The following is a 26,294-nucleotide window of genomic DNA, read 5'->3' as shown; positions in this document are numbered from 1 at the left end:
AATATTTATTTTTGGGTGCTAATAAATAGGAATGATGTATGAAATTCATAATCTTGCAATTGACGATATTTATACACCTTCACTTTGCTATTCACCTCATTTGAATATCTTTAAGCCTTTGAGTTACCCATTTCATTTTTGATAATAACAAGTTTATTTATTTTTGTTTGACCTCTTTTGTCTTTGCTTTGCAATAGAAGATAACTATTTTTGCAATTAGCCACTTACTCAATAAAGTTATTTATCAAGCTCATTTAGTAAACATTTTAGTATATATAATGATGACTAATAATATACATTATAAATAAATAGGCATGCTCAATTTAGAGGTAGAAAATGTCACAATAATTTGTATTAATATATAGAAGATAAATCTTAAATAGAAAATTTAATTTCAATCTTACTAAAATTACATATGATATTGCAATGTATATAAAGCAAAGAAAATTTATTTTCAATCTTACTAAAATCACATATAATATTCCAACGCATATAAAAATATAAATCTCATTAATTTCAAATAGGCAAAACTAATAGTCAAACTTATTTTAATACCATGCATTAATGTATAGTAACCTTGTCGTGAAAGCTATAATAAAGTTGTAAGAAAGTGTATATGAGAAGCTAATTTGAGCAGAAAATTTTTTTACCAGAGGCTGACAAGTGTCATTAGGCGGTCTTTGCTTTAGTATATAGAATGATGGTACTCCATCCTGTTCTACTTATTAGTCTTTTTTAATTTTTTGTCACTATTCATTTATCATTTTTAATAGTTAAAATATAGCTAGGTAGGATCTTGTTGATTGATCTCAAGACAAAGATTATGAATATTAATTTTATATAATTTTTAATTAAAAATAATAAGAAATATTAAAGGTTGAAATATTGGCTTAGAAAGTATGAAAAATTAAATGAAACTAATGGGTTAAATAGGAAAAATTATTAAATGAGCAATAAATAAGACATAATTAAATTATTTTAAACACAATTTTAGCTACTAATACACTGAATTTTAAATTGGTCACTAAATTATGTATTGAGTAGAAATTTTGGATATCACAAACAACCCAATTAATCATCATACTTTTTTAATAATTTTGCTGTAAAATGACAAATGACAGGTTATGAGAGCTTTGCCAAATGTCATTATTTTAATGGTTAACGCATTATTATGTGTCAATTAATTAAATATCCACTAGTGGAAAAAAAACGTATCTGCTGCGTGACATTTGCTGCGGTTTTTAGCAAACGTAGCATTAAATAGCATAAAATAATTAGGAAAAAAAATAAAGATTAAATGTTGCGGTTCATGATGCCCGCAGCAAATAAGTGGTTATATGTTGCGGTTTTGTGTGGCCCGCAGCAAATAAGTGCTTATATGCTGCGGTTTTATATAGCCCGCAGCAAATAACTTTCTCATAAATAAAAAACCTGCCTTTTAACGTTCCATTTTCATTAACCCTTACATACTGTTGCATAAACCCACGAAAACACGCGACTGTTTTATCATCTTCTTCTTCTTCAAGCTTCAATTTTTCTTCAAACCCACAAAATTTCATCATCGTCTTCGTGCATTTCTTTAACTTGCTACTGTTTATCTTCGTTCTTCAAACCCACAAAAACACACGCACTATTCCATCATTGTTTGCTTTAAAAACCCACGAAAAAGTTTGCTTCAAATCTACGAAAAAATTTGCTTCTTCTTCACTGTCTTCATTCTTTTTCTTCTTCTTCATTTGCTTTATAAACCCACAAAAAAGTTCAAGGTATTTCGTTTGGTTTTTATTTTTTGTTTTTTGTTTTCTTTTTTTTTTTTTTGAGAAATGGATACAATTACTAATTTTGTTTTTCTTGTTTCATTGTAGGTCACATTGTAGCTATTCTCCATCTAGATACACAAGGTAGTTTCTTTTGATACCAATTTTCATTGTTTTTCAAGCTTTTAGGGTTAAATGATGTTGTTTATTATTTATAGTTTAAATGTGATTTTATTTAGAATGTATTAGTTGTAAGTATTACATTTGCCCAAGTTTATATTATTAGTATGTTAATTATTTTGTTTTATATGTATGAATATTAATATGAATGTTAATTAGTTAGTTGTTCAAATTTATGAATGTGATTTTATTTTTATTGTTTTTATATGATGTTAGTATTAGTTGTTAGTATGAATGTCAATAATGGTTATTAGAACAAATATAATTTGGACAATTTAAAAAAATTTGTATTATTATTAGGGTTAAAACAATGATTTTATTAGAATATACATATTTTTGGAACAATTTATAGATTATGAAAGTTAATTATTATAAATTAGGGTTAAATAAATGATTATTACTTAATTTTTTGGTTAAATTAGGGTTAAGTATATATGTTAAAAAATGATTACTAATTTTTTTTTGAATTAATGAATCACACTTAGGATGACAAAAGCTCGTTCTTGGATGTATGGAAGCATTGAATCGTCAGAATTTATTGACGGCGTGTTGATATCCTTAGGGAGCACATACTTTCACGTGGATTTAAGCCTTAATATCATGTTTGGGTTTGGCATGGTGAGAAGGGAGTTTACAACGAAAAAAGTATTGTTGAGAATGTCAATAATGTGGATGTCAATGAGGATGTAGTAGATCGTGTTGATGGGTATGAGACAGATGAAGAGAACGTCGATGAGGATGTAGATCGTGTTGATGAGATGATGGAGGGAGTTGAGTATGAGTTAGGAAAACGTCCTCGTGTTTTTGACTTGTTGACAGAGGCTTCTCAAAAGCCTTTGTACCCTGGATGTACAAAGTTCACCAAACTAACAGTCGTGTTGAAAATTTTCAACATTAAGTCAAAGTTCAACCGGAGTGACGCCAGTTTCACATAGTTTTTAAATATATAAGCACTTATTAATTTAAATTGCAACGTTTTAATATTTTATTATGATGCTTATTATACTAAACGACACAATTTTCAGGAAGCGACTCCTTGTTCTCTTTTGCTGCCTCAGTTAGGTATTGCCAATGGTGGCAACTTAACTGAGGTTGCATATGGTGTGGCACAGCCAACCAAAGAGAGCCAAACAATTCATTCCATGCCTGTTACAAGTGGCCACATCAGTGTGACCGTAGAAACTATTCTAAAGGGGTTTGAAGATTTCTCACTCCCGGTTCCAATGCCAAAATGGAGCCCTGAGAAACTATCACACGCATTTAATTGTATAAATTGAAATAGCAAAAGAGTCCAAAAGGGCTTCAGGAGAGAGATTGGTTCCTCATCAAAGGTGTCGACTGCGTCAAAGTCGGTGGCAATCAATCCAATTTTGACTGATGCGGAGATAAAAGATCTCTCTCAAGATTGCAAATGGCTGCACACATGTGCATCTCGCATGCATGAGGACACAATCGTTCTACCCCTGCAAAAGAAACAATTCTGATTTGTTGAGAGCCCTTTTGTAATTATTGGTCCTAGGGACATTGGGCAATTTTTGAGAGAATAAATGTTGAATGTTGCTCTTATCCATGTCTACATGAGGTGATGTTCATTATCTTACAATTTAGGCATTATTGTTTAATTGTTTTAATAACCGAATTACTGACAAAATTTTCTTATTCATGAGTCTAGTGCGGCTTACGAGGAGCTAAATTCTTGCGAAACTCTAATAAAAATTGGATGGTTTTGTCCTGAATCGATTTCAGGTACTAAAAGCGTAAATGATCCAGATGACGTCAAAGCATACATTGAGACTGCTTTGAATAATTCCCTTGCATATAAACATATTCATTCTGGCTCCATATGTGGAAGAGTAAGTTTATTTTTGAAATTGAACTTATCTTTTGATTTTTAAGTTCACATATTCTCTAATTTGCTGATTTTAAATTTGCGTTTGTAGTTTGCATTGGATACTTTTGGTCTTATGTCCTTTGACGAATATTGTGCACGTCTTCGACTCATTACATAAAGCTCAAAACCCGCCTCGCAACACAAAATTCAAAGCCTTGTTGAATGCGTAATTTTATAAATTTTACCAATTTCATTTAAGTGTTATATATATATATATATATATATATATATATATATATATATAAATATAAATATATATATATATATATATATATATATAAATATATATATATATATATATATATATATATATATATATATATATATATATATATATATATATATATATATAGTATTACATTAATATTATTACATGCATTGATATATAAATAGTTATACTTTTCCTATGCGTTTCAGCAGAATGAAGAAAGTGCGTGGAGAAATGGGATCTATATCCAGAGCCACATATCCAAAATGGACAGCAGTAAAGGTACACAATACTATTCGAAATACGTTTCATTTAAGTGTTTTTGACACTTTCGCGCATAAAGTAGCTCAAACTTGGTTTGTTTTGCACAAAATTTGGCACACAACACTATTTGGTATATATTATTGCATTGAAATGGTTAGAATTGAAAATCATAGTCATATGCTTAAAATTACATGCTAAGTTGCGATTTTAAGGGTTTTTAAGCTTTCTGGGCACTTTCGCGCATAAAGTAGCTCAAACTTGGTTTGTTTTGCACGAAACTTGGCACACAACACTATTTGGTGTATATTATTGTGTTGAAATGGTTAGAATTGAAAATCATAGTCATATGCTTGAAATTACGTGCTAAGTTGCGATTTTAAAGGTTTTTAAGCGTTTTTGGCACTAACATCTATTTTCTCGTAGTGCTTTCGACAAGATAATACTGTTGATTGCGGCTACTACACTCTCAAACACATGGACAATCTCTTACAATCCGTGAAGAACTTTGGAGTCGAAAATATTGATGCCGTAAGTATTTGTTACATTCTTAAATTATAATATTTTATATTTAGTATTGGTAAAATCTAATGTTTATGTATCACTTAAACTTTTTTAAGTATTTTATATAATATTATATTATAGTTTTATACGACAGTTCAAGGGAAACACGCCCTTTGAAAGATGGGAAAATGCGCGAATTAAAAGACAAGATTTCCGTATATCTTGCAAATTTATGTGTTTGGTAATCAATGTAATTAGTTTAGCTTTAGGACTTTTGTATATATATATATATATATATATATATATATATATATATATATATAAATATATATATATATATATATATATATATATATATATATATATATTTATAACTAAATTATATATGTATTATATATACGATCGAGAGTGTATATATATATTAGTTGGTGATTGTTGGTGATGATTGGTGATTATCTTTGGATTATTACATTGTACATTAATCATTGGATTATTATAAAACGAAAAAAAAATAAATTATATGCTATATGCTGCAGTTCACCCAAAACCTCAGCATATAGTGTATTTTTGATTTTTAAAAAAAAGACTATATGCTGCGTTTTTGGGAGAACCGCAGCATATAGTCTTTCTTTTTAAAATACACTCTATGCTGCGGTTCCCGATAAACCGCAGCATATAATGCACTTTTGTGTTTCGGTTTAAAACCACAGCATTTAAAATAGGCCATTGGTGCTATCACTAATGCGTGGGTCCAAAACCGCAATATAATATGGCCAAAAAACCGCAGCAAATGATGTTTTTTCCAATAGTGAACTAATTGTCCAAATCAACACATCATTTTAAGCAGGTTTTTTTTTTTAAAAAAAAATTGGTTAGTTTTATAGTGATCTGACTTTAAAGGGAGAAAGAAACTTATTTTAAATATTGTAATATCATAATAGGAGTATATACAATGTTATTCAAATATATTATAGAAGCTTAATCAATTGATGGTGCTTCTTTGAAATCCTCAACCCCTAGCGAACTCATTGGCATACCCATACATATCATGGTCGAATTCTCAATTCTCCTATTACTCTTCTCCACTTGTGAACTCTATAACTATATGAGACTCTGGCTTTGCCTCCAACATCTCAATCTCACTCTCAGACTCTGACACCCATTCTTAGACGCCTTTCGGAATGTTGTTCATTGGTACATTGTCTTCTTCCTCCTCCAAAGTTTCCCCAATATCTTGGTCGAGTGGGGTTATCTTACGATTCAAGGCTCCCTCTGATTGATCTACTCCACTAGGCTCTCCTCGTAATATTTTAGTTCCCTCCGAATTGATGAAAGATGTTCGAACTTATTCATGTTAGATACTAAATCGTAACACACCCTATTTACTTTATCTTGGATCATTTTCATTCGTACCCTAAATTAAAAGAGACTTTCGTCTCCCCTTATCCTCCATAAATCTAGGTTAAAACCTCTCTCCAAATAGGCACTGGGCCAAAATTCGGTCTCTCTCTCTTCGCCTCTGGAGTACAGGGTTCAATGGGTGCTTTCCCTTTGTTGGTACTCCCTAATTTACAATATTTTACAATCACATATAAAACTTTAAACAAACAACTTAATCTTACAAACAATTAATAGCCTTATCAGCCCACTAGTGGCCACTACACAAAGCATAACACAAGACCACATTAAACAATTTCATCCTAGTAATCTATCCTCCATCTCTCTACTAAGGTTAATATTATTTCTACCAGTTTAAGAACGTCATTTGGATTGATAATTATTTAATATTTAGTCGATTAAAAATATAAAAGCATGTACGTTTTAATTCATCATCGTTTAAGTTTTTGTTACGCCCGCATTTCTTCGCGTAATCTTTTTGCGTCTTGCAATTAAATTGACAGATGATTAAATTAAAACTAAAAAATAAATAAAATGGGAGGATGTCAAGGGGTGGTCGGTTGCATGTGGTTTGTGGAGGAGTCCATATAACTCATCCATAAATGGATAATTAAGTAGTAATTAACGTAGGCATTGATGCTAGGATTTGTGGCAACCATTATTATAATACAACTTAATTATAGTACTAATTAAGTTGGGGAGTGTCTGAAGTTATTTATGATTTGCATTGTAATTTCGGAGACAAAATTATTTTAAGTTGGTGAAAATGAAAAAGCCACTATTTTAATACAACTTAATTATACTATTAATTAAGTTAAATTGGGATTCGAATTGAGTTAATCCGAGTAATATTTTTTTATATATGGGTATGTGTCTAAAATATGATGAAGTGTTTCATATATAACCATTCTCTTGCATAAACAAAAAAGAAGAAATATTCATTTCATTTTTCTGGACACATTCTCTTCGTTATGTTTTCGGCTATTTTGAGATGGTTTCGATCATTTTTAGGTTTTCTTAGTAGAAATATCGATTTTAGATCTTTGAATGTGAACGCATTGCCACTTGAATCGCTCTATTTCGATTCCATATGAGAGAGTTATGCTTGTTTTACTAACGAGGTGCCCTGAAATGGTTTTAATGGGGATTATTGTGTACTTTGTTGAAATTGGATTTAGGTGGCTTGGGACTAGGCAATTTTAAGTTTTTCTGTCAGTTCTTGTATTAGCTATATCTTATTCGTTCAGACTAAAAATGAGGCATATGACCAGTTATTACAATCGTTTTAAAATCAAGTATTCAAAGTCTATAATTAAAGATATTATATTGGTTTTAGTTCAAATTGAATATGTTAGTAGTTAAATTGTGACATATAACTTGACAATAATGTTTTATAATCTAACTCAATTGTGAATTTATAATCTTCAATTATAGTTTTAAAAATAAGTATTCAAACTGTATAGATATATTGTATAGTACTGAGTTCAAATTTAATATGTTAATAGTAAAATTGTGACACGTAAATTGACAATTGATGTTTTATTATCTAACTCAATTTTGAACTTATAATATTCAATTATTGATTTAATGATAAGTATTCAGATCGAATAGAATTATTGCAACGAATTAATTTCAAAATTAGCATTTTTATATTTTCTCTTTTTCTTTTTTTTTTTTAAATGTTAATGAAGATTGGGTTGGAAGGTAGATGGGCCGTCTCATATTGAGACGGTCTCGGCCAAGACTAGCTTAAACCTAAAATACAAAATAAACCCGTTTTATAAATCGGATCCCTAAAGATGGAAGATAAGGAGTATAAAAGCAAGCACCGAACAATACAATTAGGGTTCTTGAGACAAAAATAAAGTGAGTAGAGTTTAGAGATCTAGCAGTTTTTGAATTGCACCGCCGTCACCATGGGTCGAATGCACAGCAAAGGGTATCTCTTCTCTTCTATTTTCTTCTCTTCTCTCCTCTTTAGTCTCTAATGGCAGATTCTGAATCTAATCAATTGCTTTATAATTTTATGTTTTCAGTAAGGGTATATCTTCATCTGCTATTCCATACAAGCGCACCCCACCAACTTGGTTGAAGATCACTTCACAAGATGTTAGTTTTTCATCATCATTGATTTGATTCAATTTGTTACCCGAATACCCGTTTTTCTTATTTGGGGTTTTTTGCAGGTGGATGATAGTATTTGCAAGTTTGCAAAGAAGGGTCTGACTCCATCTCAGATTGGTGTGATTCTTAGGGATTCACATGGTATTGCCCAAGTTAAGAGTGTTACTGGTAGCAAGATCCTCCGTATTCTTAAGGCTCATGGTACATTCATCCTTCATTGAATTTCTAGAAATGTTTGATATTGACAATATGATATGTTTAAAGGGAAAGACACTCTATAAGGCCGCACCACAGTATCGAGTTATCGTATTGTTAACGTTTTTGAGTTTACCACGTCTGAAGTGTAAGCCATATTGACCTCAAAATCATCTGTATTGACCGCGTTTTGTGATCATTACCGTGACCATGATCGAAATAGTACTTTTGCACTATGTTCTAGAATCTAGATAGATGTTTAATCGATATTGCGAATTGGTATGATCAATGTATGTCTCCGTTCAGTACTAGAGCTTTGAGTGTTTTTATCCTTTAATTCCCTAGGATTTTGCTAGAAATTAATCATGCCTCTATCATAAACTTAATATATTGTTCTCTAGTGTGAAAGTAGTTTAATTTACACAAATTGTTGCGAGAGACGGTCTTTCCGAGAGATGATTAGACATATGGGCTGAATAGCCTAATTAATACAAATTAAATAGAAAATAAGATTGTGGGCATCTTGTTTTGAGAGACGGTCTCTCATAAGAGTAGTTGTGTAGTGTTTGGTTGTTGTAGAACATTGTATTGTCGAACTTGACCACTTAGAACTCGACCATTTACTTGTCGGAAAAAAGTGGACCCTGTAGGACTCATTTGTTGTTCGTAGCAAATGTTACGAACGATAATGAAAATATAATGCAAGCTAGCATTGAAAATTACTTGATAAGGTTTATTTTCATTGTTCTTTTTATTGTTTACACAATGTATTTATATACATTATCACTTAGAAGAGCAATATTATATTTGAGGATGAGAGCTTCGGCATGAGAATGACCTAACACATTTCATTAAAATTAAGGCTAAAATTGTTTATTATTACCATAATTTATGATCGAGTATCAAATGAGGCTTTGGTTTGTGTGCTTTGTAAGTTGTAATGCTTAAAGGCGAATTTTAAGTGCATAAGTGGATGTTCAAACCTTAAACTTGGGTAAAAAGAATGAGGGGTAAAGTTTTGAACTCTAAATCTCATTATCGGAAAAACATTAATATACACTTTCTGTATGTGTTTGGTTGGAACTAGAGATGAAAGAAAAACATTAGAATGGTTACAGATGCGAGGATTCTAACGTTAGGATTTAGCTTTGGTACTCTTTTTTTATATATATTTTATTGGGGAAATATCACTTTGAATTTCTGAACTACTGTTATTTGATAATTGTTTCTGAACTAGTGGTTAAACATTATAAGGTGAATTTGGACCTAATATGTCTAAGCTACGCTTGTTTTTGGATTGCTCGTGAAATTTGACCTTATGTGTTTGTTGATATTCTTACTTACTCTATACTTGTACAGGTCTGGCACCTGAAATCCCGGAGGATTTATACCATCTAATTAAGAAGGCCGTTGCCATCCGTAAGCATTTGGAGCGAAACAGAAAAGATAAGGACTCCAAATTTAGGTTGATCTTGGTTGAGAGCAGGATCCATAGGCTCGCTCGTTATTACAAGAAGACAAAGAAGCTTCCACCAGTCTGGAAATAGTGAGTTTCTTCTAACAATGTTCTGATTGCTGACCAATTGTTTCTTTTGTTTTCCTCCGGATATTATAATAAAAAAATTAATTATTTTTATCGTTAATTTTTGTTAAAATGCTGATGATCCTTTCATTAAACTAAATTATGTTGAACATCGACTTTTTGCAGCGAGTCTACAACTGCCAGCACCCTTGTGGCTTGATCTTTTGGTAGAATGGTTTTTCGATTCAGGCAGCAAATTGGTTATCATTTCTTTGTTATAGAATTATGTCCTGCTTCCTTTAGTTTTGGTTATGATCAGAACTTCAGATATTCATATGAAGTACTTTAGTTGTTGAAATGTGATTTTCGTCTTTTATACTTTTCGACTTTCGTTTCTTGAAGTTTTTGAAATGAAGTCTATTTTTGTTTGCTCCTAAGAACTTGTAAAATGCTAACTTTGTTCACTATTGTATTGTTTTGAAACCAAGGATGACTCTTAGGTCTCCAAGCATATGGGAACTAAGTTCAAGGTTTGTTTGATTTAATAGGATGGAAACCCGATATGTTTAGAACTTAGAAGTAGAGTCGTCTTGGTGCATAAGCTCAGCGGCTTGAACTTGGTTTAAAATGGCTTTTGTTGAGTTAGTCGGCTTCACTTGAAACATTGTTAAGCCAAAGCCATACGTTGGAAAAACAAATGGGATGAATATGTAGTTATATACTAATTTTTACAATTTCAAATAATATAGAGAATTTTTTTTTCGTATTTTCTTTTTATAGTCAAAAGCGTAATTCATTTGGCTTGATCGTGACTTGGTTTTATTTGAATTCAAGTTTGAGTGAAAACTAAGCTGGGTTGGGCACATATCTAGGCTTAACAAAGCTCGAGGGTGAGTTGAGCTATTTTGATATAGGCTCGGCATAGATTGGCAAGGGGGATGTGGTTGTGTTAATTTGGGATTTAGGTGTTGAATTGTATGTGCCGATACCTGATGGGGTGTCGCTGCCGGTGCAAGGGGTGTGGTCCGTGGGGAAGAAGCAACCCATGGTGGTGGAGGGGGAGGAGGGTGGCCTATGGTGGAGAGGTTTTGATTTTTTTTTGTTTTGTTTTTTAAATATTTTTTTTTTTTTTTTTATCTAATTACTTAAAATGATTGATAACATGATATAAATGTTAGTGGAAAACTCATCTTAAAGTTGTATTACTCATAGTTGTAGTTGATATTTTTAATTGGGAAAAGATTAAAATATTGTGTTTTTTACAGTAATTTTTTTTTAATGCTTTTTTTGAATCTTGTATATTTATTTTCAAATACGATACTAGTTTATACTGCTACCACTATTATCAACATTAAACATTACTTAGTTGAAGCCCAATATTTTTTATTAAGAACGTTTTAACAAAAAAACAAACTACTGAATTTACATGAAATGATACGCCAAACACACCTTTAGTATGTATTCTATATGTTTTTTTTTCTTTATTTTGCTATGACTTCTGTTACGATTTTTTTTACAATTCTTCCATTATCTTTTAATTTTATTTTATTTATAAATTTATTTTCTTTTCATCTTATCTGTAATTTTATATTTTTATTTACTTGTTTTAAAGTCTTGTTTCTCATTTTATTTCAATAATTTTTAGAAATAATACTCCCTTTGTTCTTATTCGTTCTCATTTTTTACAATAGAAATTTCACAAAGTTTTTCTTATTATAAATTTCTATTTTAAGACATGGTTTTGGACCAAAATAACCTTATCTAAGGCTAACTCTCATTTTTTTTTTCTTTTAATTTTTTTTTTCTCATTTACTTTTTAGATAATTTTAAAAGTTAATTTTAAGTCTTAATATCTCACATAGATGTATTTTAGCATTTATATATATCTTAAAAATCTTAATAATTTTCTCTCCAAAATTAAATATTTTAAATGGGGAGAATATTGAAAAACAGAGAGTACATTTTACTAATAGTTTCACTATATATTAATTTACAATTTCAATCCAAAAAGTAACACGATTATTTTTCTTTATGTATATTTCTCTCTCTTATTAATGTACTTTTTCCATCTTTATCTTTTTCCTATAATTAAAATTTCTATTTCTTAATCACTTATTCATTACTCTCAAGTCCCAACAATTATTTAATAATTAATCATTAAACAATTTTAGAACATTTCCATACTTTACTACTCTCTCATTGGTTATTCTCCTATTCTATATAGAAAAACAAATAAGATCAAATAGATTATTGACTATGGTTCAAATCAGTTGATATACTTGCCCAAAATTACTATTCCTTGATCAGTGTTATTTACTTTTTAATATTTATATATATTTGAAAAAGATAATTAAAGAAATTTATTTGATTCGTTTTAATATATAATTTTATAGTTTATATCCGCACAATTTATTAAAGTTTAATCAAACAAAAAGATGATAATAGGCTGACTACCTCATTTGTAACTGTTTTATGCCGCCTTGATTGGAATTTGGGTATATGCACTATGCTCATAAAAATATCGCATATTTCGATGGGTCAAAGATTTATAATTTTTTAATTTTAAATATAACTAACTAAAGTAAAATAACTAGTTAAATAATGAGTGCTTCTTATTTATCTGAAATTGCACTTGGTATTTGCTAAGGTTATTCAGATTCAATATTTTTATTTGTTTTATTATTAATAAAGGTAATATTTTATACATTAGACTTTTTTATATTTCACCATATCTAGAACTACATAATGACATTAGAGTAATAAATATTTTCTCTGTCCTCTTTGATTTGCATCAAAGAGAAAGAGAGTAGTTTTTAATAATGTGATAATAAATTCAGTGAGAGAATAAATTATGTGAATGAAATTAAAAAAAAGATTAAAATATATGAATAAAATTAAAAGAAAATGATGAACTATCACCCAAAAATAAAAATAATATAAATTAAATAAAATGGAATAACTAGCATGCTACTAAATAGAAGTACTACTAAAGCCTGTAAGACTATAGAATGAGGTTGGATGGCATGTGAACTTAATTATGTCAACCACACTTGACATATTCTCTCTCAGACTGACAACAATACATTTCTTAGCTTATTATTCAAACTTTCACTCAAAACTACTTTCAAGCTAAGGATGTTCATATCGATGTTGTGTTTTGAGATTGCGGTTTAATGAGATTAAAATGATATTTTAAAAAACATCACGATTTGATAAAGTAGCAGTTTAAATTTTGTTTAAATTATTTTCAACAAATACTTTAAAAATATAACAACTGCTACTTTATTTTTTGAATCTTAGAGTTATACAATCATAAATCAGATTTCCAATAAACATAATGTTACATTTAAAACTATCGCTATCATCCCCGACCCTCACATGCAAAGTTATACTATCCATTCAAAAATTCTACTATACTGCGTTCAAAATGTCTAAATCGACAAGTATTAAAAATAGAGCTATTTTTGTGAGAAACCTTTTTTCGATAATACGATCTCAAATAAGTAGTCTATTTTCTCGTAGTATGTATTAGATAGACTATTTGACCTATATATAACCGTCTCATACAATAATTTATATCGAAACTATCCCAATATAATGGCTTAGTTTCTCCAACATATTATTAGCAAAGTTTAGATTAATGTAATTTAACTTTATAAATTATGCATTATTAAATTGAAGACATTAATGAATTGAAGGAAGTAAGGGAACAGTTTGATATGGGTGTTGCTTGATACTTTTAACTGTAACAGACTCGGCCGAGAAAAGGAGAGCTGGGAAAAATCGAATATAAAAACTTATTTGTGAAAGATTATATTCATTTTAACGAAAGCTAAGTATTAGCTAATTACTCTTGCAAGTTGTCTCAAACTAACTACTTTTGTCTTCATTATTGCTTATTGTCTCCAAATTATTATTAGTGCTAATAATACATCTTTCATGTATAGTATGAGCTGGTGGGTCATAGGATACGACCCCTTTATACCCTGCTTATTGAGGTTAAAATAGAGTTGTTAGAAAGTACGTATAAATTGGTGTGTTTCATTCACTTTGAGATACATAATTTTGATTTTAGTAAGTTTTTTTTTTTTATTTATACAAGAGTAATATTTGCTCCGTACCTTAAGTAATGAGTGTACATAGATTTTGGTGGGTGTATTAACCATAGAAAAGTCTCGCCAATTTGCACTTAGAATAGTTGAGATTTAACTTTTTTTATGCAACGACAAGTTTGTGTCATAATATACTTTACCCATTATTCCCCAAAATCATATTTATATTGGTCCCATTATCAAAACGACTGTACTCTATCATGCCCTTTATATGATAGTTATTGAGCTAAAAGTACATATGGAAGGAATGCCATCTTCATAAATAGTGCTAAATATTTCACTTGAAATAAAAAATTATTGATATTCAAACTTTTAATTAATTTATCACGTTAACTTTTAATATCATGTAAAAAAAACTAAGGAGAACGTGGTTTTGCTTTAGTGACTTACTAGATAAATTCTCGTGCCAGGTATGACTTATAAATTATTTAAATAAAAAATTACTAATTTGATATAAGTAATTAAGTTATTAGATGACTCTAAATTTTTTTTAAAAGCTATAAATGCACTATTATTAGATTGAGATATATTACTAATATATATAAAACATAATCATAAATCATGCACTAAACAATGTAGATTATAAATAATTACATAAAAATAATAGAAAATTTCAACACATAAAAAAATAATATAAATAATAATTTAAATCGAGTTACCCAAGTTTACTCACTCTAGACAAATACCTTAAAGTTGAGATTATTCATGGTTGATCAATTGATGAGATTATTGTAGGAATATCATGAATAGGTTGGATTATTCTAGGTAATTTTTTCTAAATATTATCATAATCATCAAATATTAAAATCTTTAGTTTTTTGGCTACTTTTACTTTACTAAAATCACATATAATATTCCAACGCATATGAAGGGAAGAAAATTTGTTTTCAATCTTATTAAAATCACATACAATATTCCAACGCATATAAAAATATAAATCTCCTTAATCTTAAATAGGCAAAATAAATAGTCAAATTTATTGCAAATGCATGCATTAATGTATAGTAATCTTGTCGTGAAAGCTACAATAAAGTTATTAGAAAGTGTATGTGAGAAGCTAATTTGAGCGGAAAATTTTTTTACCAGAGACTGACACGTGTCATTAGGTGATCTTTGTTTTAGTATATAGAATTGTCGTGAAAGCTACAATAAAGTTATAAGAAAGTATATGTGAGAAACTAATTTGAGCGGAGAAATTTTTTACCAGAGACTAACACATATCATTAGGCGGTCTTTGTTTTACAATAATATAGAATGATTTATTTTTAATAATAATAAGTTTATTTATTTTTTTGACCTCTTTTGTCTTTACTTCGCAATAGAAGACAACTACTTTTGCAATTAGCCACTTACTTGATTAAGTTATTTATCAACCTCATTTAGTAAACATTTTAATATATGGACTAATGACTAATAATATAAAGTATAAATAAAGAGGCAAACTCAATTTAAAGATGGAAAAATTCACAGTAATTTGTATTAATATATAGAAGATAAATCTTAAATAGAAAATTTATTTTTAATTTACTAAAATCACATATAATATTCCAATGCATATAAAGGAAAGAAAATTTGTTTTCAATCTTACTAAATCACATATAATATTCCAACGTATATAAAAATGTAAATCTCCTTAATCTTAAACAGGCAAAATTAATAGTCAAACTTATTACAATTGCATGCATTAATGTATAGTAAAACTACAATAAAATTACAAGAAAATATATGTGAGAAGTTAATTTGAGCGGGAAAATTTTCTACTAAAAACTGACACGTGTCATTAGTGGTTTTTATTTTAGTATATAGAATGATGATATTAGAAGTTTGGAACCATACAAGAGTTCCTCTTTCTTTAATTCTAAAGGAAGTACAACAAATTGGGGACAAAAACAAACAAATTTGAAACAAATATCTTATTTATTATTTGCCATAAAATCACCAACATGTGCAAAAGTATCAATGAAACATGAGTTCTAATTAGTTTTTTATACTCCTTTCAAATATGTTTCAGTTGAATTAAAATACTAGACTAATTATATGTATTAATACCAATATATAACGTTATATATAAATTTAGGGGTGACAAAAATAGATGAATGGATGCAAATACTCTTTCGGCTATATTTGATTTAGGTTTTTGATAGATGTAAGCTAAGTAGCTAACATATATCACATAATAATTAGTACTTTATATGTTCTCTAATATTTATTCAATATATTTAGAATATTTTTCTTTAAAGAGAGATAAATTTGAAAAAAAACATTATTAATAGTATTTCTAAATTTTTGCACTTTATCAATGGTATCCTTAAATTTTTTCAATTATCAATAGTACCCTCGTGTTATGGAGCGTCTTATAATGGTAACCTTTTCTATTTTTATTTTCGTACAAAATTGTTAACTATTTTTCTTTTTCTTTTATTTTTTTTGATGTTTTAAATTGAAAAATAAAAGAAAAAGAAAAAAACTTAATGATTTTGGGTAGAAAAAATTAGAAAAGGTTACGGTTGTAAGACGCTCAATAACACGAAAATTAAATTGATAATTGAAAAATCTTAGGGGTACCATTGATTAACTGCAAAAACTGAGGGGTATCATTGATAATTTCCCATTTGAAAAAGATTATTGAGATACATATAAAAGATAAAATATACTCTCTTTGTCTTATTGAATTTGCAGCATTTTCTATTTTCGTCTGTCTTATTTATTTTGCATCATTTTAATTTTTGGACAATGGCCCATCACTTTTTTTATTCTCATCCATCTATTTTAACTTTCTTTTAATTTCATATACGCAATTTATTTTTTATTTATTACCACTTTCTTAAAACTTAACCTCTTTCTCTTTGATATATATTAGAATTGAGTTGATATATACCTATATACCTTTTTATTATTTATTTTTTACAATTTGATAACGGTAATAAAAAATAAACGGAAAAAAAAAAAAAAATTGGTTATAAGTCTCTATTCTATTGCTCCTTTGATGGATTGATGCATGGTTATCATGACTTGATTGAATCTAACTACCTTCATAAGTGCATTTACTTTATCCATTTATTTTCCTTTAATTTGCTTCATTTATTAGTGTAACGGTGAGTATACTATGCCAATTGAGAGGTGAATTTATGATAATTATATCAACACTTATTAATATGGAGTATAAATTGTACATTTTTTTTTTATTTTTTTAGTCTTGTTACACTTTGATACTATCAAAAGATAAAGTCTTGTTATACTTGATATATAGTTGTGAATGGCTATAGGTTGAGTAAAGGAAAAAAACTAGATGAAGAATAAGAAAGGAAGTAAAAATTGAATGTGAAATTGGGGAAACTTTATTCTCTACCTACACATTTTTATTTTTAGGTTTATTGATTTTTTTGTCAATTAATTTTATAGTTGATTTTTTAATTAATTTTTTACTTTTAATTATTTAATTAGTTATACAGTTAAAAAAGAGTGATAAAATTTTAAAGCTAAAATTAAAAAACTATTGTGAGCAGTTTTTTCATTGATTTTTAACTATTTGACTCATTTTTCTCCAACAAATAGGGAACAATTAATATTTTTATAATGGAGCATACTCATAAGAGTTGGCTTAACAATTAACAAAACAATCATTTTTTACATATAGTAAAATCTGTAAACTTCTTCAACAAATAGCTATTTGTCAAATAAATTCAATTATATTTTTTAATTCAATTCTTACAATAAAGTTAAACTTTGTCGTTTTTCTTCTTTTCATCCTGATAATTACCTCAAAAATCAATATTAAAATAAAAATTAAATTTAAAAATCAAACCTTAAACCAACAAATCCATAATTCTAACTTAGAAAACAAATAAACCCAAAAGTCTCCATTCATATATTTATATATAGAGAGATACACACACTCCTATATGCTAAATTATCAATAGTAAACCATCTTCAGTTGATCCACTTAAAGTAAAACCCACTCACCTAATATTTACTTTTAAATAAGCCAATTTAGAAATATATATTAAAAATAAACCCATCAATTGTTCATAACCATCTTTTGTAATTAAGAATTAAGAATAAACAATTATCTATTTTTATAATTTTCCATATATATATATATATATATATATATATAAATATATATATATATATATATTATGAGTTTTTATCTTTCTGTGTAACATAGTTACCTTTACAATTATGAGTTTTTGGCTCAATCGTGATTATAAATTTTTTTTTTTAGTGAAATTAAGGGTGTAGAGTCTTTCTTACCCTTTTTCATTTTCAACTCCTTCTCATATGGATCTCTCCCATATATATATAAATTAATAAATATTTTGATTTGTTGTACCAGTTATATAGTATTTTAATTTGTTATACCAATTTACTTATTTTGTATTATTTTACAATTATAAATTTATAAATTATATTTTAGTTTTTTTTTGATGGGAAATTATATTTCACTAGTTTGTTGTACCAATTCTGTATAATATTTTAGAAAATAAAATATAAGAAGATTTAAATTTTTTAAAAAGTATTACTTGTGGTTAAAGAAAAATCCGTAATAACGGTAAGACAGCGGTATTCTTATCGTTTTTGTCGGTTGTTGTTTATTTCGAAATCCAAAAATACATCAAAAATTATAAATGGAGCCAAAATCAGAAGGTAGAGATTAAATCAATCAAATAAAATCATAATTCAAAGTTTAATCAAATGCTCCATAATTTCCTTACTAACTTCCTTAGTGTGGGCCCTCCTCCAGATAACCCCAGCTGTGACTTGCACTGGATTTTCCCTTCATATTTTCTGTAACTTCTTATTTTCTCTCTCTATCTCTTATTTTCTCTTTCTATCTCCTTCCTTTTTCTTCTCTGATTTTTTCCTTCATTGGCAAGATCTGGGCTTATTGTTCTTATCTTGCCAAGAGAACAGGGCCAAGAAAAGTTAATATCTTTTTAAATTTTTCATTATTTTGGGTAATTTGTGGAAAATAAATTATTTAGAGAGATTTTATATTTTAGATCTTGCCAAAAAAGTGATTAATTTCAGGTAAATTTCTCATTTGAATTAATGTTATCATTTTGTTTTATTTGATGGTAGTTAATTTAGTTAAAGTTTGAATCTTTGATTTGTTTTTTGTGATTATTATTTTTATTCCTTTGTGGGTTTTGGGGATCTTTGAATTTTAGGTTTTGGGTAACTGCATTTACTTCTGAAATTAATCTGGGTAGTGTAAATTTTCAATCTTTTTTAATTTGTAAATAAAAATGTGTGCCCTAATGTTCATTTAACAATTTGATTGGTGATATTGTATGAAGATTTGAATCTAGTAAAATTATTCTGTTTTTGGGTAAATATCTCTGTTGGATGAGTCAGTCTAGAGTGGGTGTGTTGCTATTTAGCTTTCTTCTTGCATTATTTAATGTATATTATATATGTTTTTTTAAATTTTTATAAATCTTTTCCTAGGGTTTTAGCTAGAGGGCTTAGTTGGATCATCGGGTCAATTTCGGGTTAGTTGTTTAGTTGTTTTAGATCGGTTTTAAATCGGATCTTGTGTCCACATTGATTTTTACATTATTTAAATTCATTTTGAAGTCGGATTTGGTTCCAAGGTTGGGTATATATAGCGTCATCGGTTGTCTGTTTTGAACATTGCTAGTCTGCTAGTTTTAGCATAAATATATCTTTGAAGAAGTCAATGCATGATTATAACTACTCCTATGTTTCATTAAAATATGAGGTGGTTATCATTTCAATCTCATATTATTAACATATTCATCTAAGTGTAATATAATACTCTTTGTAAGCTGAATTATACCTTTTCATTATATAACAACATTCCATCACTCCAATAGTTAGCTCCTACTTAAGTTGGGTTTGAGGGTCGGATGTACCGACTTATCTTAACATGGTTAGCATTTAGCAACACGGTCTGCAACCTCACGTAAATAAGAAGTGCACATAGTTTAACGGTTTTTGTAACATAGTTCAGTATAATTTGAAACCAATAGTTATAAATTTTGACCCATCATAATATGTAAAACTCAAATTCTTAATCAAGTGAGTTAATCATACTTCCTTTTGGGTTGTCCCTTGCCCACCACTTTTTTAATCTCATCCATATATTTTAACTCTCTTTTGACTTCATTTACACAATTTGTTATCTGTTCATTTATTACCAATTATTCACTTATTTCCTTAAAAAACATTAATTTTCTTTTTGCAACTATCCTAGAGGGACAAGGAGTATTATTCGAGGTTGATGAAGTAGGAGATGGGAAGAAAGGTTAAGATCGATTGCAACCTAATGTATATTAGAATCTCATCTATATATTTTAACTTTCTTTTGATTTCATCCACACAGTTTATTATCTGTTCTTTTATTACCAAATATTCACCTATTTCCTTAATAAAACATTAATTTCTTTTTACAACAATCCTAGAGGGACAAGGGAGTATTATTCAAGGTTGATGAAGTAGGAGACAGGGAAGAAAGGTTAAGATCTGTTTCAACCCAATGTAAATAAGAAGTGCACATAATTTAACAATTATATTATTTTAAGAACTACTCATGTGTCCTATTGAGATTGTAGCATTATGTAAATCTATTTGAGAGCTTTTTAGAGTAAATGTCCCAATTCTAATGGGACAAATTGAGTATAAATTTTAGCCCATCATAATATGTAAAATATTAAGTCTTTATTATGTGACATAATTATACTTTATTAAGATTTTAAATTGATGTGATCTATGATTCAAGCTTGATGAATTAGGAGATGGGGAAGAAAGGGAATTGGTTTTCTGCTGTGAAGAATGCCTTGAGCCCTCAATCTAAGAAATCCAAATCGAAAAAGAAAAGCCCGGCTGAAAACAAGAGCTCGGAAGCTGTTACTTCAAATGAGCAAGTAACTGTTACCAGTACTTCTCCTCCTACTCCTCCGGCATTGCCTCCAGCATTAGCTGTAGAGTCAAAGCCAAATGAAATCGACGATGTTGATGGGCAGAATAAGCATGCTTATTCAGTTGCACTTGCCACAGCCGCTGCTGCAGAGGCAGCTGTTGCGGCTGCCCAGGCTGCTGCTGAGGTTGTTCGACTGACGACTGTTCCTCGCTTTGTTGGAAAATCTAAGGAGGAAATTGCGGCTATTAAAATTCAGACTGCATTTCGGGGATATCTGGTATGTATATCTTGTGTATTTATTTTGCCAATTGGTTTAAAGTTTCAAGCTTTAGATTGGTTGTTCTTTACGTACTACCTCTTAATCAAACTTGTTTAGACGATTGATTGGGTTGGTTTCCATGAATGATCATTTTCGGTTTAAAATTACTTGGGAATGACATGATTAAATTTCAAATCAAAACATCAGTTCATTGTTAATACTAAATGATCATGCAAAAAGAAAAAACATATAGAGATATTTTTTGTCATACCCGGTAAAAGAGATAAAAAGGAAAAATAAATTAAGTAATAAATTGTCAGTCAAAATGAAAGGTGCCCACAAACCTTGAAAAAGAGATACAACAATGAATTGCTTTTTTCTCTCGTAAAACCAAGGAGTCTACTAAAAAAATCAATTTTTGTTTGTTGAGAAATCATAGATTTTTAAATTTTATTCTTTTTGAAATCTTGGATATTTATTTCTATAAATGCTGCTTTTTTTATATTACTGCTTCAAACGCTATCATTATCAACGTTTATAAACACTTGCTAAGCAGCTAGAAGCTACCTAATATGCTACTTTTCGAACACTCATTTTTTTTAATTTTTTTATTTAGTAGCGTTTTAGCCAAAATCAACCGCTAAATGCTACTACAAACTCTACGATTTTGTCATTAAATTTTTTTGTATGAATTAATTGGTTATTGAACAATTTTATGTTTTCAACTAGGAAATATTCGTCTAAAACACCAACATTTATTGGAAATTAGAGGGATCTATAGTTATGATTTGTTGATATGTAATTGTAAAATCTGCCAAATTTTAAAACTGGTCAATATGGTCGTAACGAGTCAGATTATTGTCGGCTCTGACTGATTTTTAGAATTTTTCTTAATGTTTGTTTAGACCTAGGCCAATATTTTTGGTTATGATCCTATATTTTCAATAGGGTTTCGGGTCGATTCTAGGTGGGATAACAATAGCATGTTATTTGTAAGTGCCATTCCATGGGCCGAAGAGTATGATGAACATAATCTCCATTAACTTCTACTGCCTTCTAAATTTTGAGGCTGGTGTAGTAATGTATAGCAAAGTATGTTACTTTTAGTGATTGATGGTCTACAATCTATTCGGGAGTCATTTTGAATGAGGTGGATTATTGTCTTGTATGTGAGAAAGACTTTGAGCATGCGAGGTAATTGTGTGAAATTTGTCTTTTCAGGCAAGGAGAGCATTGCGGGCTTTGAGAGGATTGGTGAGGCTAAAATCATTGATCGAAGGGCAGTCTGTGAAACGTCAGTCAGCAACAACCTTAAGATGCATGCAGACACTTGCTCGTGTTCAATCCCAAATTCGTGCGAGGAGGCTTAGGATGTCGGAGGAGAACCAGGCTCTTCAACGCCAACTCCAGCAGAAGCACGAGAAAGAGCTCGAGAAGTTGCGGGTGAGTTTTATTTTTATACACATGCGCGCACACACACATGTGACCGCACACACACGCCCGTACACACACACACCTGTCTATGAGATGAAATCAAGATGCTTTGTTTTATTATATCCGTTAATCATTACTTTTCTCCGCTTGTGGCTATGCTTCAACCACCAATTAAACTGGTTAGGTTTATTATTATGTATACGTATCATACCGTTTAGTGAATATAACATTTAAGTGTTACGGGATTGTTTTGTTCTCGCTGAAGTCTGAATCCATCAGGCTGTATGTTTGGTGGATGATTTGATTTTAGTCTATTTCCACAAAGTGAGGTTGAGATGTTTTTGAACTTAAATCTCATGGCAGATGGATGAAATATGGGATGATAGCACACAGTCTAAAGCACAGATTGAAGCGAATCTACAGCACAAGCAGGAGGCTGCCATGCGAAGGGAACGAGCTTTAGCTTACGCATTCACTCATCAGGTTATTTATCTAAACTCGTTCATCTTTAGCTTGCACCTTTTTACTTAAACTAGGGTACTGATGTGGATACTGGTACGTGTCCAAGTGTGGATACGTCTAAATATTCAAGTTAACGCCTAAAATGAAGTGTCTAAGTGCTATACCAATGTCCGAGAATCAAGGATCGGACACAGTTACGTAAAACAAAATGAAGAATCCGAGTAACATAGGCCTGCACTAAGTTTAGCATTGAACGATTGGGAACCGGTCCTCAAGTGTGTCTATCCAATGTCTAGGAAGTATGGTAGCTTCTTATGTGTAAAGTCCTTAAGAAGTCTGTCTATGTCGTTTCTTATTCGGGTTACTGATATTGATTATCTGTACTTGTGCAGCAACTTAAGAACAGCAAAAGTTCAAACCCAACATTTATGGACCCGAACAATCCTCAGTGGGGATGGAGCTGGTTAGAACGATGGATGGCTGCTCGTCCATGGGAGTCAAGAAACACAACAATTGAAAAGGATAATGATCACGGCTCAGTGAAGAGTTTCCGTTCAGTCTCTGTTGCAGGCGAAATAAACCGAGCTTATGCTCTCCGAGATCTTAATAAGGACAAGCAATCTCCAACCGGTCAAAGGCCAAGCCGCCCTCGTAGCCGTCAATCCCCATCAAACCTCGCACGTGGTCAATCCTCCGGCCCAGGATCTGGGAAACCAAGACCCGAGAGTCCAAAAACAAATGGGTGGGCTGTGCCTGTGGATGATGACACAAAGAGCATGATGAGCATTCAGTCGGAACGTTTCAGGAGGCACAGCATTGCCGGATCTTCAGTTCGTGATGATGAGAGCCTCGCAAGTTCTCCTGCAGTTCCGAGTTACATGGCACCGACAAGATCCGCTAAGGCTAAGACAAAGCTGTCTAGTCCTCTAGGAGTGGTCGAGAAGAATGGTACACCACCCGATCAGAAGCTGCCATCTATGGTCGGGTCGGCCAAAAAGAGGCTATCCTTCCCCGCGTCTCCATCTCCAGGTGTGCCCCGAAGGCATTCAGTCCCCGGAAAAATCGAGAGCACGCCTTTTAAAGATGTCCCTGTTCATACTAAGATATCTGTCGGCAATGGCGGGAGCTGATACGCGCATATTAAAAACAAGATCTACCATAAAATCAGCTTGTCGAGCCAACTGAAAGGTGTGAGATATTACTTGTACACAAAGTCTATTCATCCTTTTTAAGATTTCAAGTGCGAAGATTGAATTAAGAAAGGATTGCTGTTGGGGATTGATTGTATTTGTTTTTTTATTGTTTGTTCATCACAGAAAAAGGTCTATCCATTAGTGTCTGAAATCTTCATTGTTACTTTGTTAGAGTGTTATTTGTGATAAATTATATTAATTTGTTTCATTTTACGAGTGTCCAAATCACAATTTGTTGTTTTGTTTGATCACCGGATACTTGCATATTCAAACAAGCTTCAATCAATGGTCTCGACAAGAGATACCTGACTTTTTGTGACTAAAGTCGTATATTGGACCTTGTCGAGGCTTGAGGGGCAGCTTCAGAGGTAGCTGCCTCCTATTCGTGTCTCAAAGTCATGAAATCTAAATGCAATGCTCTTATCTCCTCCTAAGAAATTATCACGGTTTTTCTTTTCTGTTCCTTTTACTTATGTTATAATCTCTCTAACACCACAATACTTTAAAGTGGACATTATAGAAAAGTAAAAGAAAATTTGTCGAACTAAATCTTGTTTCAGTTGGATTATGTACGAGTTTCTCCTTACAAAAATATAAGTTTGATTCTTGCCTCCCTTTTCTTAACCAAGCAAAGTGAGTAATTTTTGTGTGCGACCATCTCACAGTAGTATATGTCCATATAAGAATCCCAAATTAAAAAAAAAAATTATTTTAATATTCAAAGAGTGAATTTTATTATTTAAAATAACGTGTTAAACATCAAACAATAAAAAATTGAGTAAATTAAGTACAAATGTGAAAATCTTAATTTATTTAGCTGAGCTATTTGGTAAAATTTAAGAATGTCTTAAAATGAAACCTACAAAATATGTAATTAAACCTAGTATCATTATGATAAGGAGCTACTCTTATAAAAGATATCTCTCAGTAGAGATGTTCATTCGGTTGATCGGGTCGGTTTCGGACGGGTGTTATTCGTTTCGGTTGCATTTCAGATCGGTTATTTTTCGACTGTGTGTTACAACGAGTCACACTCGGGTCGAGTCGGTTAGTCACGGTTCGGTTAGAGATCGGTTATTCAAGCTATCGGGTTAGCATCAGTTCGGTGTCGGTTGAAGTTCGTGTCGAGTGTCAATCGGTCTCAGGTTGTCATCGATTACTAATTGGTTCGATTTTTTCGGGTACAGATCGGGTTCGAGCTTTATTTTTCGAGTAGTTATCGGTTAAGGATAACTATTGATCGGGTCAATATCGAAATAAGTTAAGAGTCAGGTTTTTAATTGATGTATGCTCATTTACTTACAAAAAATAATTACCGATTGTTTTATCAGATATAACAGATAGGGGCGTCAAACAGGTCGGGTTGGGTCATTTTCAGGTTCAGATCATATAAAAATGGGTCAATAAACCCTTAACCTGAACCTGACCCATTTAATTAATGGGTCAAAAGTTGAAACCCCGACCTGATATGTAGCAGATCGAATCAACCTGTTAATGAATTTAACCTACTTTTTTTTTAGGTCATTGAATTCATATATTTCAGGTCATTTGACCCATTTAACCTTAATTAAAGGCTTCCTCCAAAAACAAACGTATGCCACTTAATGCAGCGAGCACACGGTATTCTTTAGAAAAAGGCAAAAGAATAGTTCGCTTTGTGCTCACGGCGTGACTGCGTAAGTTGGTATGAGATCTGTGGAAGTGATTTAAAGGATTTTTCTTTTATTAGTAGCTTTCATAGCCGATGTGGGATAACTTCCTTTGTTATTGAAAGTCATCTTCAGCTGACAAATCCCACTGACAACTTCCTTTCTTATTGAAAGTCATCTTCAGCTGACAAATCCCTCAATACATGGTAATTGGTATTATCTTAGTTTTACGAAGTATTTGGCAAATGTTGATCCGTCT

At 30.5% G+C, this 26,294-nt stretch overlaps 2 protein-coding genes and 1 non-coding gene across 4 annotated transcripts; 2 read left to right on the top strand and 1 right to left on the bottom strand.

The window, feature by feature from the left end:
• Window positions 1-7,998: 7,998 nt before the first annotated feature.
• Window positions 7,999-10,585, top strand: LOC130801660 (40S ribosomal protein S13). Its single transcript, XM_057665546.1, has 5 exons — window positions 7,999-8,138; window positions 8,236-8,308; window positions 8,386-8,524; window positions 9,878-10,064; window positions 10,227-10,585. The coding sequence occupies exons 1-5, from the start codon at window positions 8,116-8,118 to the stop codon at window positions 10,258-10,260; spliced, it is 456 nt and encodes a 151-aa protein (XP_057521529.1). The 5' UTR covers window positions 7,999-8,115; the 3' UTR covers window positions 10,261-10,585.
• Window positions 10,586-18,766: 8,181 nt separating this feature from the next.
• Window positions 18,767-24,637, top strand: LOC130801349 (protein IQ-DOMAIN 2). 2 transcript variants are annotated; one of them, XM_057665189.1, is made up of 5 exons: window positions 18,767-19,183; window positions 20,898-21,315; window positions 22,519-22,740; window positions 23,095-23,214; window positions 23,586-24,637. In XM_057665189.1, exons 2-5 carry the CDS (start codon window positions 20,914-20,916, stop codon window positions 24,321-24,323), a joined length of 1,482 nt encoding a protein of 493 aa, XP_057521172.1. In that variant the 5' UTR covers window positions 18,767-19,183; window positions 20,898-20,913; the 3' UTR covers window positions 24,324-24,637. The 2 variants fall into 2 exon arrangements, with proteins under 2 accessions (XP_057521172.1, XP_057521173.1); XM_057665190.1 differs by having other exon boundaries at window positions 18,955-19,183; window positions 20,911-21,315.
• Window positions 24,638-25,944: 1,307 nt separating this feature from the next.
• LOC130801972 (U5 spliceosomal RNA) lies at window positions 25,945-26,060 on the bottom strand. The gene has a single exon (XR_009039694.1). It is a non-coding gene; the product is annotated as a U5 spliceosomal RNA (small nuclear RNA).
• Window positions 26,061-26,294: the final 234 nt, after the last annotated feature.

This window comes from Amaranthus tricolor, chromosome 15 (assembly GCF_026212465.1).
Source record: "Amaranthus tricolor cultivar Red isolate AtriRed21 chromosome 15, ASM2621246v1, whole genome shotgun sequence".
Lineage (NCBI taxonomy): Eukaryota > Viridiplantae > Streptophyta > Magnoliopsida > Caryophyllales > Amaranthaceae > Amaranthus > Amaranthus tricolor.
Note: the sequence above shows the minus strand (reverse complement) of the source record. Positions and strands in the feature narration are given on the sequence as shown.

What these genes read in the sequence shown, in the direction of transcription:
- LOC130801660 (XM_057665546.1), top strand. Translation starts at nt 8,116, where the DNA reads ATGGGTCGAATGCACAGCAAAGG. An exon ending in TGAAGATCACTTCACAAGAT is followed by an intron (nt 8,309 to 8,385) that starts GTTAGTTTTTCA and finishes GGTTTTTTGCAG; the next exon opens with GTGGATGATAGTATTTGCAA. An exon ending in CCGTATTCTTAAGGCTCATG is followed by an intron (nt 8,525 to 9,877) that starts GTACATTCATCC and finishes ATACTTGTACAG; the next exon opens with GTCTGGCACCTGAAATCCCG.
- LOC130801349 (XM_057665189.1), top strand. Translation starts at nt 20,914, where the DNA reads ATGGGGAAGAAAGGGAATTGGTTTTCTGCTGTGAAGAATGCCTTGAGC. An exon ending in CTGCATTTCGGGGATATCTG is followed by an intron (nt 21,316 to 22,518) that starts GTATGTATATCT and finishes TTGTCTTTTCAG; the next exon opens with GCAAGGAGAGCATTGCGGGC. An exon ending in CTTACGCATTCACTCATCAG is followed by an intron (nt 23,215 to 23,585) that starts GTTATTTATCTA and finishes GTACTTGTGCAG; the next exon opens with CAACTTAAGAACAGCAAAAG.